General features: G+C 56.2%; 1 protein-coding gene across 1 annotated transcript; it reads right to left on the bottom strand.

Annotated features, from left to right (window-relative positions):
• Window positions 1–2,435: 2,435 nt before the first annotated feature.
• On the bottom strand, window positions 2,436–14,269 carry Kcnn4 (potassium calcium-activated channel subfamily N member 4). Its single transcript, XM_026403819.2, has 9 exons — window positions 14,111–14,269; window positions 11,128–11,223; window positions 9,415–9,836; window positions 8,242–8,377; window positions 6,134–6,244; window positions 5,895–6,013; window positions 5,509–5,578; window positions 3,345–3,512; window positions 2,436–2,925 (listed from the first exon to the last, which is right to left on the bottom strand). Exons 1-8 carry the CDS (start codon window positions 14,267–14,269, stop codon window positions 3,348–3,350), a joined length of 1,278 nt encoding a protein of 425 aa, XP_026259604.1. The 3' UTR covers window positions 2,436–2,925; window positions 3,345–3,347.
• Window positions 14,270–14,494: the final 225 nt, after the last annotated feature.

Here is a 14,494-nt window from a genome sequence, read left to right as displayed (position 1 = left end):
ACAGGAGGGTAGTGGGAGCCGTGCTCAGTTCTGGGTGTTATAAAGGTCCCCGGGGCCACTATGGGAGGTGCCTGAAGGGGTGAGGCCAGGGGGCTGGTCTCTCTGTAATCTTGGACAAGCTCTCACCTATCTCTGGGCCTTCTCTTCTCCACCCAGTCCTCATGGGAGTAGAAGCAGAACAGAAATAAGAGAGGGAAGTCACCAAAATTGCTAGAGATTGAGCCCCTAGAAGGAGGAACAGCCCTCTGATTTGTGTCTGCACCCCAACTCCTGGCTCAGTAGGAAGCATTGATTTGCTGACAGGGGGTGGAAAGACTGCTAAAAGGGGGTCATGAGATCTGAGCACTGCTGGGGTGGGGGAGGGTAGGTAGGCCAGGCAGACCCAAGGAAATCTAGAGCATGGTGTCTCTTCGGTACCCTCTTAGTTTCTTATTCAAAAAGCCCCTTTTAGCCAGGAACCATGGTGCACACCTGTAATCCTGGTGATGGGAGGCTGAGACAGGAGGACTGTAAATTTGAGACCAGTCTCAGTAACTTAGCAAGACCCTGTCTCAAAATTTTAAAAAAATTAATCAATAAAAAGGGCTGGGGATGTGACTCAGTGGTAAGGGTTCAACCTTCATAATTGGGTGGTTGGCTGAAGGCCCCTTCTAACTGGTTTTGACCCAGTTTCAGCTAAAACAACACAGAAGGGTGATTACTGTGAAGGTGAGGGACTTTGAGGCCCCAGGTAGTCAGAAGGTTCATTCTGTGGCATTTATGCCAGGCCCTTGGCCTTGACAACATGGTAGTTGACAAAAATGAAAATATAGCTGTTGTCCCCGAGCCTGCCTGGGCTAGCTGGCTAAGTGGCGGGGCTCCGGAGCGAGGCTGCCTGAGTCTCATCCTACCCTCCCTCCACCTCTCTACTATGACTTAGGGCAGGTTTCTTAATCTCTCTGTAGCTCAGTTTTCTCATCCATAAAATGGGACCAAAGTGCCCACCTTGCCTCCTTTTGTAAGATCATTAAGGGTTTAGCATGATGGTGGCCCAATAGTTATTAGTGGGCCAGGGACAGGTTCATTGAGGGGCTTCATGGAAGAGGGGACATGTAAGCTGACCCTGAAAGAGGCCTAGGAAGGAGTCCAGCTGAAAGGAAGTGAAGCACAGGTGCTCGTGGAGGAACAAGTTTGGCCTGGGACTTGGCTCCTCGGCTAGCCGGGCCTCTTGATGGGGCGGGTATCTGGTTTCTTCCTGGAGCCCCCCTTTACTCCCCAGCCAGGCTGGGATCCAGAGGAAGACAGCATGTGGTAGAAGCCTCAATTTAGCTCTCAGGGCCAAGGGGCGAGGCTGCCCGGGAACTTTTAGGGAAATCCAAAGATAGCTCAGCAGAGGAGGGTGACTTGCAAGCTCAGCAGAGGAGGATGACTTGCAGCCGAGCTTCCCCTCGAATGGGGGAAGCAGGGGTGAATCAGTGTCTCCAGCAGGAGTGGAGCCGCTGTAGGAAGTCAGACCTGGGTTCGAGGCCCCAAGGCTACTTGGCTCTGACTCACCCCGGGCAGGGCTGGGCAGGGAGGGCAGGCACAGCAGGGACAGGCTGGGTGTGAATCTGGCCTCTGCCACCAGGATGCCTGGCTTCCTGGCTGGGGACCTGGGACCAGGCCTGGCCACTCCTGAAACTCAGTTTCTATATCTGTCCGATGGGGTGGGGTGGGGCGGGGAGTGGTTAACGGTGATTGTGCAGGGAACACAAAACTGGGCACCTGACAGGGCTCTGTGGCAGCCCCCTTCCTTTTCCTGTCTGAGCCCCGACAGACGCCTCCTGACCAGAAGTGAAACCAGTACGCGGGCGGTTTGGGCTCCTGCTAGCCTCCTGCTAAGTGAATGAGTCATCCTCTTGGTTCTAGTGAGACGCGGATAGAAGGGGGCTCGGCAGAAAAGCAAGAGCAGCCACACATTGGGTGTGAGAATCAGTCACAGTAATAACAACGATTCTCTCTCTTGTATTTGGTTCTTACTAAATGCCCAACCGTCTGTGCCACTTCCTGTTTTAATCTTCACAGCAGCTACGTGGGGAGGTCGTGCTATTTTATGGGCAAAGTAAATGTTCAGAGAGGTAAAGCCACTTTCCCTAGGTCACACTGCAAGTATATGGCAGAACCAGGATGTGGACCCCCCCCCTCCATCTGTCTGAATTCAAGTCAGGCTCTCTCCTAGCCTCAGATCTGGATGGGGTTGCTGAGGAGCACCCAACTTATGGAGCTGATAGGGCACTCCGGAGGCCTATTTTATGTGGGGAAACTGAGGTTCAGACAGGGCAAGAGCCTTCCACAGGAGGATCTGCCAGTTTGGAGCATTTATAAAGAAACAGCAACTTCTGACTTTGTTTAACATTTATTACAAAGTATAAGAGCAGAGATCGGTGAGCTGTGTGCCCCTCGCCCTTCCTCCCCACCAGGTCTTCTCTGCAGCTCTGGAAAAAATAGTGTCCTCTTTGCTGTCCGCCAGGGGGCGCCGCCCCCCGCCTCCCAGACCCGGTTCCTTCAGCTCTTCCGTCCAGCGGTAACTGAAGCCTCCTAGCATCCTGGACTCTGGGCCCTTCCTGCCCTTCTCCCTGGGGAGCTGGAGAGGGTGGGGGGGCGCAGGTACCTCCACTTGTAACCGAAAGCCAGAGGTCCTCTGTAGCAGCACAGTGAGAGTGGTCCTGATGGGGCGTGGGGGGTAGTGGTGGCCATGTTCCCATCTGGGGTCTCTGGAGGTCCAAGGCTTCCCCTTCAGCCGCATCCCCTGATGGCTCCTGCCATCGGAAAGTCAACCCACCCAAGGCGGCCCCCGTTGGTCCTCACACCTTGAGGTATTCTCTTCACAGGGCTAGGTCAGGAGTGGCAGGGAGGATGCCCTTGACCTCCATCTTGGGAAAGGAGCCTGATTGTCCTCCATGGATCCTGAGGGGAGAGAGAGAGAGAGAGAGATGGGTGGACAGGCAGTCCAGACAGGAGAAGGACAGTGAGAGTGGCACTTACCAAGACGGAAGCCGACAGAAGCAGTGGGCGAGGCGGGAGGCAGAGGGTGGGCGGGCTGGCACCAGGAGACCAGGTGCGGGGGGCATAAGCACAGGCTGCACAGAGCTTGAGTGACCAGGGACAGGCAGAGAGAGAGAGACCAAGCAAAGAAGGAGGGGGTCACTGAGGGGCAGGAAGGAGACCAGGGGAGAAGGAGGGGCGCCCCCCTTTTCTCCCAGTCCAGCCCTGAACTCAGAGTCCTTTCCTCCTGGCAGAGCCCAAGAGAAAGTGTGGCCACATGACACCGGCCACAGGTCCCCTTCCTCTGACCTTTCTTCCTGTCCAAGTCCCAGCCCCCTCACCAGCTACGTGGCCTCCTGATTGGCTTCTGGGAGCTGCTGTGGCCCCAGGGCAGTGCCCAGCAGCTCAGTCAGGGTGTCCAGTTTCCCTGCCAAGGCATCGATCCGCTTCTCCAGGGCCCGGTGCGAGCTGCTCAGGCCCAGCTGCAGGTCACACAGGATCATGTGCATCTGGGTGAGAAGAGAGGGTCAGGTGTCAGGGGCTGACAGGGGCTGGGGTGGACTCCTCCCCACTCCAGCACTGAGGAGTCCTTACTGACCCTTGAAGATTATCCTCAGTTATAATTGTTGCCCTTTCTTAATCACCCAAAGCCCAGAACCTCTTAAAAGCCACAGGGAGCAGGAATCCTGTTCCCACCTTATAGCTGAGGAGTCTGAGGCACAGAGCACCTAGAATAGGACCTGGCACATAATAAATGCTCATTAAATACCTGTGCAATTGATAGGCGTGGCTTCGAAATCCTGACAGCCCATTTACTGCACTCCCAAATTGGGGATTCACAGTCTGATTCCCGAGCCTCTTTAAGCTTTCTTTTTCTTTTTTAGGTGCTGGGAAGTAAACCCAGGGCCTTATGCATACAAGGCAAGCACTCTACCAACTGAGCCATATCCCCAGCCCCTGTGTGAACTTCCTATGGGAATTATTGAATGCTGTGTTTTAAATTCAATAATCTTCAGAAATGACAACCGGCCCGTTCTGGCAGACCTGGGCCATCACCTCCTCACTGACACCTGCCATGATGTTTTTTTAAAAATATTTTTAATTGTAGATGGACACAATACCTTTGTTTTATTTATTTAGTTTTTTTTCTTTTCATGTGGTGCTACGGATCAAACCCAGTGCCCCATGCGTGCCAAGCAAGCGCTCCTCCACTGAGCCACAACCCCAGCCTGGCCATGCCGTTTCAGGACCTGAATCTGTGACTGTGTTTACCATGGCATTGGTGCCAAGAGCCACTGTTTGAACTGTCGTGGCCTAATGAGAAAAAGCAAAGGCCACCACATTAAGAAAAGGTGCCACGAACCAGACCAAGGGCGAGTGACGTCACTGTCCCGCAGCACTGGTGGAATCAAATGGTTTCTGCAGAAGGGAGCGAGCCAGGTGAGACACACCTAGGCTGGCAGGCAGCCTGGCCCAGCACGGGGCCCCTCCAACAGTGAGCATCCCCTTCACAATGGATTGAGTTTTACTGAAACAATGTCACCTGTATTCTTGTCAGTGATCCCAAGTTGAATTTTGCCATCTATGTTTGTTCTTGATTTGTAAATTTGCTTTGGTTTTATGGTGTAAGAGTCATTGTTGGAAAGAATTTTATATCCGTCCACATGTAAGTAACTTGATAATAAAGATAATTTGAAATCAAACACTGGGTTGGTTGTTTTTTTTTCCCCTGGTACTTGGGATGGAACCCAGTGCCTCACACAGGCTAGGCAAACACTGTACCACTGAGCTACACCCCCAGTCCTTTTTAAAAATTTTGTTTTGAAATGGTCTCACTAAGTTGCTGGAGCTGGCCTCAAATTTGACATCCTTCTGTCTCAGCCTCCCAGGTCACTGGGATTACAGGCGTATGCCACTGTGCCTGGCACAATTTTATTTTTTTTTAAGTTCAGAAGAGGATCTGAATTTTACATAAATATAAGTAGCTTTGTTCTGCTTTATTCCTTTCTTCATTCCTTCAACCATAAGCCTTTACTGATCACCTACGTGTGCCAGGCTCCTGCCAAGGCCCCCCCACCTTCCTTTTTTTTTCCCTTGGTACTGGGGATTGAACCCAGGGGCACTTTACCACTGAGCCACATCTCCAGGCCTTTTTATTTTTTATTTTGAGACGGTCTTACGAAGTTGCTTAGGTCCTCATTCATTTGATCCTCCTGCCTCAGCCTCCCCAGTTGCTGGGCTTATAGGCGTGTGCCACTGCACCTGGCAATACTATATTATTATTATTATTTTGGTACCAGGGATTGAACCCAGGGGCATTTAACCACTGAGCCACATCCCAGCCCTTTTTGTATTTTATTTGGAGACAGGGGCTCACTGAGTTGGTGAGGCTGGCTTTGAACTTGGAACCCACCTGCCTCAGCCTCCCAAGCCACTGGGATCCCCTATTTTAGAGCCAGATGTCCCCGCCAGAGGCCCAGCCTCCCCTTCTTCCAGACCTGGTACCTTGGAGATGTCCACCATGGAGTTCACTTGCTCTCGGAGCTTCCGGTGTTTCAGCCGCACCTGTCGGAACCTGGGGGGGGAAGCTGAGAGTCGGTTTTCCTACAACCTGGTCCCCAGCTGGCCTTAGCTGAGGGGTGCGACGGGGGGAGCAGAGATGAACATGGACATAGCACAAAGAGGTGTGCCTGAGAGCCTGAAGGTGCAGAGGAGCCCCCACTCTGGAGCGGCCCGAGACTCCGGGCCTGCAGACACATCCAGCCACATCCAGATGCAGATCCCCGACATTTGCTGAGCGAGACCACACGTGGGTGTCCTGACCTGGACACGCATGGGCATGCACACACACAGCCACGCAGACAGGGGACAGGACACACAGCTGCCCTCACGTGTGGATGGCGGCTAGCAGCTTGCGCTGATGCCTGCGGGCAGCCCTGGAGTCCTTCCTGCGCGTGTGTTTGTAGTACATCCAGGCCTCCTGCAGCAGGCGGGCGGCTGACTCCTTCATCTGGCAGCGGGGGGCACAGAGTCAGTGGACACAGACCCGAGGGCTCTGCGAAGGAGGCACTCCCGGGGGCTGGCACGGGGAGGGAAGGGCCATGCTCTGGGTGGCCCGCGCCCAGCCTACCTCTTTGGCATAATGGATGTCCATCATGAAGTTGTGCACGTGCTTCTCCGCCTTGTTAAACTCTAGCTTCCGGGCCACCACGGCCACCAGCAGGGCTGTGCAGCACACCCCCTGTGGGCACAGCAGGCACTGTGGCGTGAGGCTGTGGGGCTCTGGGGGCCAGCCCTGTGCCACCAACCCTCTCTCAAAACCTCCCAGCAGTCACAGGGGACAGGGACAACCATCCCCAGGTGACAACCGGAAAAGAGGCTCTGAGAGGAGAGCCAGGGACCCACAGCCCAGAGCGCCCACAACAGGGTCAGAAAGTGCACGTGTCCGAGTCCAGAGGCTCTGCACAGCGGTCACACCCCACCAGCATGGCCTCTTTCATATCGGAAGAAGAGCTGGCCAGAAGGGGCAGACCGCGGGCTCCCCAGGGGCCCCGTCTCACGACTCTTTCTTAGTCGGCCATCAGGTCCCTGGGAGTGTCCCTCACACTCCTGAGGTCTCTTCCCAACTCATTTCCCTCCAGGACAATCTTCAGCCCAGCCCCCCACTCATCATGCTTCACCCATGGGAGTCCTGACACCCTACTATGACCTTGCGCCCCTCACTCTAAACCCCACCTGGGCTCCCACTTCCCTAACTTCTCAGCCTGGCTCTGGAGGCCTTCTTCGGTCCAGGCCTCAGCCCTGGCCGTGCTCTCCCTCACCTGCCTGAGTGCTCTCCGCTGAACCCTTCCCTGGGCCTTCAGGTCAAATCCTTGCTGCTCCGGGGCCTCTGCTCTCTCTCCCTGGACTTGGAATGAACCCTCCTTGGAAGCTCCCCGTCCCGTGTCCCAAGTCTCCATCACTCAGAGCGGTTCACTAGTCACCAACACGGGCTCCCAGGACTGCCTAGTCCCAGCCCAGTTCTGAGCAAGTCATTTACCTCTCAGTATTTCCATTTCTTATCTGAAAGTGGGCACGCCCTCTGTGGAGGGTCACTGTGAACTCCATGAGTTGACACCTGGCAAATGTTTGGGGCAGAGACTGGCACAGGTATGTCCCCAGCAAAAGTAAGCCATCATCCACCGCACGGTGGAACCCTGGGCCAGGAGGGGGCTGGGAGCCTCACGTGCCTTGTCTCTCTGGGTCTCAGTTTCTCCTTCTGTCAGGTGAAGGAGGAGGTCCCATTCAGTCCCAGGGGGCCTGGCCCTTTGGGAGCATTTTCCTGGCTAAGTCTCTGCCCCTCTTTCCTTGTCCTGAAGACTCACCACTGGGGCGGGGGTGGGGGCTCACATTTCCCTGCCCCCCATCCCTTATCCCAATGGACCCAGGGCTTAGGCATTCAACATGTCCTCCCTAGGACACCAGAACTGGAGGCTCAGATGTGGGAGGGCAGAGAGAGCCAGATCTTGTGGGGAGATGAAAACCAAGGCATTGGGGGCCGGGCCCTGGAGTGAGAGGGGCTTGTGGTGCGAAGGAGCTGGATGTCTGGGTTCAGCAGGAAGCTTGAGCCTGGGGCTGAGGCAGCTGTGTGTCTGGGACCAGTTATGGTAATGGTGCTCTCCCAAAGTCCCATTTACTGAGCTCTTCCTGTGTGCTAGGCACTGTTTGAAGCCCTTTACATGGTTTAACTCATGTAATTGTCTCAGCACCTGATGAGGAGTACACCAGCATTGGCATCCCCATTTTACAGATGAGGAAATTGAGGCCTGGAGATTTTGCAGCTTGTCTAAGATCCCCAGCTGAGAAGCAGAAGTAGAGATTTGAACCCTTGGAGCCCGGTCCCAAAGGCATGATCCTGGTGATGACCCTAAGCCCTTGATAAAGGTTAAGAGACCAGATCCCCAGGTTCTAGAAGCAAATGGGCTGGGAAATCAGGGGTCGGGGGTCCCTGGGGCGGGAACAGGTCCTAGGATCATGGTCTATGGTCCTAGGTTCTGGAGAGAGCAAGGACTTAGTGGCTGGATTCCTTGGTCTCAAAGAAAATGGTTTTGTGTCTGGGTCCCTGAGAGGGGATAAGGTTGGGTGGGGAACAAAATTTTCATGGGGTGTCGCTGAAAACCTGTGCTGGCTCCATGATTTCCTGGGGCTCTGAGGATAAGCAGTTTGGAGGGAGCAGGGTGTCTAGGGACTTGGACTCACCATAACTCCAGTGCAGAGACAGACAATCTTGCCCCACATGGTACCTGGCACCACATCCCCATAGCCAATGGTCAGGAACGTGATGGGGATCAGCCACAACGTGTCTGAGAGGTGCCCAGTGGCATTAACAGCCTGCCTATGGGAAAGGATAGGTTAGTTCTGAAATCCCACCCTAGAGATGTCCAAGATGTTTGCTCCCCTCCACCCGCCATGTGCTCTCCCTCCCCATCCACACCTAGTCCTAGGATGAACCTGGGCAGTAAGTTCTAGGCTTTGGAGAGCCTCCTTTCTGCTATGCTTAGCCACTCTGGGCTGTGGGATTTGAACTTGAGTCTGGCCAGTTCCAAAGCCTGCATCGAGGCGGTCAAGGGATTGGCACAGAGTGTGTGGCTAAGGACTGAGAGGGGACTGAAACCCTGCCTGAAGTCAGACCTGACAGGGTTGCACTCACCAGGAGAAAGGAGTACCTTTTTCTAACTTCCACAAAGGCGCTGCATGGCCTACAAGTGGCCCTATAAAACCCCAAAAGGTGGAATTCTAAAAAATCTGTCCCTTGTTGAAGATCACCAGGTGTGGTGGCACTTGCCTGTAATCTAAGTGACTTGGGAGGCTGAGGTAGGAGGATTGCAAGTTCAAGGCCAGCCTGGGCAACTTAGCCAGACCCTCTCTCAAAAATAAAAATAATAATAATAATAAAGGGCTGGGGATGTTGCTCAGTGGTAGAGCACCCCAGGTTCAATCCCCAGTGTGACAGAACCAAATAAAAAACCCTGAGTTTTCCAGGTGGCAGCCAGGACCCAATACCCTGCAGGAACTTTCCAGAATAGCTGCAAACACCTCCTTTCCAGGCTCACAGCAAATTCCTACAGGACCTCTATGCTAATTTGGAACAGCTGTCCCCTTCCTCCAAGGCAGATGCAACTGGTAGCCTGGGTTTGGAGGCTGAGCAGGTGCCAGAAAGTCCGAGATGGGAGAAGGGGAGCCAGAAGGGTGGGCTGCCTGGGGTCTGGGGGGGGGGGCAGGCACTGAAGGTCATCTGTGGAGCACTGGCTTGGACTGCTGTGTGATGGTGGGGACGTGAGCAAGGATGGAAACTGACCTGTCCCCACCGTTGGCGTCCACCTGCACCACTCCGAGCGACCCGCCTCCCTCCCTAAGCCGCAGGACCCTCACCTCTCCGCCACCGACAGCACCCAGGCTGTGGTGAGCCAGAGGCCAAGCGTGAGGCCGAGCAGCAGGCGGCCCGGGTGCGTGTTCATGTACAGCTTGGCCACGAACCAGTGGCGGAAGCGGACCTGGTTGAGAGCACCGATGCTGCGGTAGGACACGTTGAGCAGGACGCCGCTGCGCAGGAGGACCGCGCGGGGCACCAGGTAGAGGCGCAGCAGCATGGCTAGTGACAGCAGCGCCTCCCCCTCGTCCAGGAAGCCCGGCCAGGGCTGCGTCCCCTTCTCGCCCGACCCCGTCGCGCACGGCGGGCCCCGCAAAGGTGCAGGGTGCAGCCCGCACACCGCCAGCTCCAGCACGATCTGCGCCGCCTGCCGCGGAGTCAGCGCCACGCGCCAGTCCCGGAGCCCGTTGTCAGTCATGAACAACTGCCGGGAAGAGCGACAGGGAGGGGTCAGGTGCAGGCCAGGCGGCCCGCCCGCTCTGCACCCCGAGATAAGGTGGGGCAGTCTGCTGGGCCCTGGAGAGAGAGATAGCAGCAGGGCGTCGAGCTGGACAGGGCTGGGGAGGGAGCTGGGCAGGATCCGAAGACTTCTCTCCACTTTCTCCACCAACCCTTAGTTTCTGCCTCCTTCCAGAACTTTCATGAACATTCCCTGAACGCAGGCTGTGTGCCCGGCCATGCCCTATATGCTGAGGATTCGAATCGAACAAAACAGAAACCTCTTCCTCTCTGGAGTTTATAGGCACATTCCTGAGGCGGCTTTTAATCCTGTTCTGGGAACACTTGTAGTAATTGTTCTAGCAATAACATCAGGGGAAACAAGAGTCAAGATTTATGGGGCACTTCTCCCCTTTATGTGTTGTGCCTCAGTAATGCTATGACACAGTGAAAGGGATAGTACCTCCATTTTATAGATGCAGCCACCGAGGCCCAGATGCTTCAGGTGGGCGGTGGCACACTTAACTATTGCTGAGTGCTGATGCTGTGGCAGCCAAAGCCAGTTAACTATGGCTGTTATTTTTATTCATTTTTTGCAATGCCTGAGATGGAACCAGGGCCTCTGGTATGCTATGCAAGCACTCTATCACTCAGCTAGTTCCCAGCTCCTCTAACACCTGCAATTAATGAGAATGATAATCTGTACCCTTTTACTAAGTACCTCTCATGTGCCAGGCACTGCACAGGGGCATGGCCATGCATGACCAATAATTCTAATTTTAAGGCCATGGTATAAGGAGAGAGGAAATGGGGCAATAGGACCTGGGAAGATGGGTCTGGGGAGACAGGAAGTGGGGGCATGAGCGTGCAAAGAGTTCCTCCATCTGGGGGAATATTGAGACAGAGATGGGGAAATCAGGGGCAGGTACTAGCTAGGACCTTAGGTGACTTGCAGCTGGAATTAGTGGGAACAAAGATGGAAGACAGATCTGGGAGGCTAGGCCTGGAGTAAGGTGGCCTGGGGCAGAGCTCAGCTGGCAGGCAGCAGGGCTGGAAGGGTAGGCCTCTCTGCATCAGGAGGAGACCAGGGGCTGCTGGTGGGGGAAGGGCCAGGGCTGCCCTGGGAGGTTCTGTCCTACTGTCCTTCTTAGTGGGCAAGGGTGTGAATACATCAGAGGGTGGAGGAGCTTCAGATCAGGAGGAGAAGGTAGAACGTGTGGGCTGAAAGGGCACGTGGCGTTTAGGGTTGCAAAGCTCAGGGGTACCAATGACCCTACCTGGATCTCTTTGGCATGGAAGGCCACGATCAGGCAGAGGAGCAAGATGGTGGAAATGCTGATCATGCACTTGACCAGGAATAGGTAGAGGGCCCACTGTGGGAAGGATAGAAAACAGGTGAGGTCCAGGTCTCCACCAGTCCCTTGTACCTTCCTTGGAAACCACCATCCCTTCCATTCCCCATTTCCTAGCCCCTAGACCAGTCACTCCTGGTGTTTCAGTTCCAGAGACATCTCAGAACCATTATGTGGCCCCCAGGGAGATGCTGTCTTCCTTCCCAACTGGACAGCCCTGTTCCAGATGCCATGTTCATCCTCCTTCGTTCTTTTCCCTGGATTCAGACCCCTGAAGGGAGACCTTGAAGCTCACATGCTTTGTTACTCTCCTGTCCCTTTCCAGTAAAAAGTACTGCCTGGGTTATACGTGTGGAGCGTCTAGAAAAAGGCCTCTGGCCTCCCCTTCACTCCTACCCAACTGATCCTGCCCTAGAATCAATGTCAATGCCCACCCAATTCCAGAAGAGACCAGAAACCACCATTCAACCCCCCAAAACATGACACTCTTCCCTGCTATCTTCCAGGAGACTGAATCCTTGAGACCCCAGCCCCAGGTCTTAGAATGCCCCCCAGTTCTGCCCCCTGCATCTCCTCCTCCCCTCTCTCCTGGCTCCAAGCCCAGGGCAGATCTGGCCGGAAGCACAGGGCCTCCAGAAACCACGAGAACTCTTTTTTCCTCTCTTTGTGTGACAATACCTTGGAGGAATCTAGAATTCTAGAGGGAGGGATTTAGAGGGGACTGCTGAATTCCCTAGGAAGGGTTGGTTCGGGGTATACTGTCAGGGGAAGGGGCCACCTGGGCTCCCCCCCTGAGCCCTGCACCTGTTTCTCCTAAGGCTGCCAGCTCCCCTGGTTGGACCTAGGCCAGGGCTCCGCCTCTGAGCAGGGGAAGAAGGCCAGTTTCCTGCCCCGGGGGGCCTCCCCCCATCCCCTCCCTGAACAATGGTGCTGTTGTCCCTAGCCCTCCCCCACCCCTTCACCCTTCCAGGGCTCCCTGGTTCCCTGTCTGTCTTCAGTGTGTCTCAACCTCATCTCATTCAACAGCACCCCCTCCCCACACTGCAGTGCACCTCTCTGGTGGCCCTCTCTGCTCTCCCACTGAAACTGTCTCTACTTGGACCCTTACCCCTCTGAATTCCCCTTTCTCTGGGGATGGTTGTTTTGAGATCTCTCTTTCTGGTGGACTTTCTGCCTCTCCATATGGATTTCTCAGTGATTCCCAAGCTCCATTTATATTGGTGGCTGTCCCTCTCTGTCCCTTACTGCCTCGTTATCTCTGTCTCTGTCTCTCTCTCCATTCCTCCCCTCCCAAGCCAAGACACCTATCATTTTTTTAAAAATATTTTGTTAGTTGTAGCTGGACACGATACCTTTATTTTATTTATTTGTTTTTATGTGGTCCAGAGGATCGAACCCAGTGCCCCACACATGTGAGGCAAGCGCTCCACTACTGAGCCACAACCCCAGCCCCAAACACACCTATCTGGTTCCCCTGTCCTTCCCAGGCTTTGGCGCCTCTTCCTGCAGCCCCTCCCCCAGGACGGCAGGTGTCTGGGACCTTGCAAAATGAGCTCGTTAGCTGAGATGGAGGTGCAGAGGGGACAAGGAAGTTATCAAGGCAGTCACTGAAAGGAAGCGGAGGAGGGCCGGCTGCTTGTGTGAGAACTGCGGATCAGGGATGCAGCAGCTTTCCCAAGGTCCCACCCATGGACTGGACGCAGTGGCAGGTGGTGGAGGGAAGGAAGAAATGCGAGGTGAGGACAGGGAGGAAGAGAGTGGGGTAGGAAGGACCCCCTTGCCCCTTCCCATCTGCCAGGCTCCCCTGCCCCACCTCCCCTGCTGGGCGCGGTGCTGAAGTGTGGGAGCGCCGCGTAGGCCCCGGCCATGCTTCCTGTTGGCATGGGCTTCGGCTGCCCCACCTCCTCGCTGCTGCCGCTGCCCTCTCCCTGGCCGCCTGGCCAGAGGAAGCTGGCCTGCCTTGACCTCCGTGTGGCTGCGGGTTCCTCCAGAGCTGCCCACTCCCCCATCCCCAAATCTACCGCTGAGCTTCACGCATCCCTGTCTTAGCAGCCCTGGCCACAACCCTTAGCCCAGACAGGGCTTCAACCTCTCCTTTCCTGTGGGCAACTCCGCTCCCCCTCAGCCACTGATTCAGACCCTCGTCCTCCATCTGTCCCTATCACTGCCCGGACCAGGGCTGGAATGTGCCTGTAGCCTGCTGAGACCTGTTCTGGCCCCACCTACCCCCCTCAGAGTCAGCCCTTTCCCCCAAAGAAGTGTGGGAGCGCCTAAGCTCCTTCTCCCTCAGCCTCGGGAGCCTCGGTTCAGCCCCCTCTCCCGGGGACCAAGGAGTTCAGGCTGCACCAACCTGCCTCTCCCGGCCTCCCAGGTGAGCAGCACGCAGATCTGGGGGCAGCTGGGCTTCTAGGTGACGGTGATGGGGCAGGAGGTGCTTCCACTTCCCACCCCCACCCCGGTCACTGTTCTGGGCTCTGCCCCTGGCAGCCCGGGCACTGGGCGAACGTTAGCGGTTAGATAAGGAGCCGCGCCTACTGGAAGCCTCTCTCCACCCTCCCGTCACCGAGGCTGGGGCCATGGGGTCAGCCTTCCTCTGACCTCCAGGAGGCCTGCACCTCCAGGGGTCTGGTTACCACCTCTTCAAGGACTGAAACACTGTGACCCCTGTTCCCTCCCCAGCTTTTGCAGGGAGAGACCCCCACGTCGAACTCCCCAAGGTCTCAGGAGCCAAGGCCCCAAGTCTCCTCCTCCCCGAGACCCAGAGATCCAGAAACTCACCCCTCCTCCCTCCACCCAGGGTCCAGCTCCAGCCCCCTCCCTCCACCCAGGGGTCCCACCCCAGCCCTCCCCTCTCAGAGCCGGGGTCCAGGCCCAGCCTCCCATGCCCCGGCGCCAAGGCTGCACTCACCGGGCACCCCCCAAACCACAGCATCTCCGCGTGCAGCACCATGAGTCCGATGCCAATTCCCGCCAGCGCCAGCGCCCAGCCGGCCAGCCACTTCTCCTGCTCCAGCAGGCGCTTTCGCCGCCGCAGGGCCCCCAGGCCAGACACCAGCTCCCCGCCCATGGCCCCTGAGGTCTTGGGGCTCAGCCAGCTTCCTGCCCAGGGTCCCCCACCTCGTAATACACAAATGGCAGCCACTTTGGCTTCCAGGCGGGCGGCCGGCTCTGCTCGCACTGGGGCTTTGGCTCCGAGGCACCGCGGAGCCCTGTGCCCTCTGGGGAGTGGTAACGTTGGCGGCTGGGCAGGGCGGGGAGGGGCAGGGGAGGTCCCTGGGTAGGGGGAGGCTCC

This window comes from Urocitellus parryii, chromosome 15, assembly GCF_045843805.1.
Source record: "Urocitellus parryii isolate mUroPar1 chromosome 15, mUroPar1.hap1, whole genome shotgun sequence".
Taxonomy (NCBI): domain Eukaryota; kingdom Metazoa; phylum Chordata; class Mammalia; order Rodentia; family Sciuridae; genus Urocitellus; species Urocitellus parryii.
Note: the sequence above shows the minus strand (reverse complement) of the source record. Positions and strands in the feature narration are given on the sequence as shown.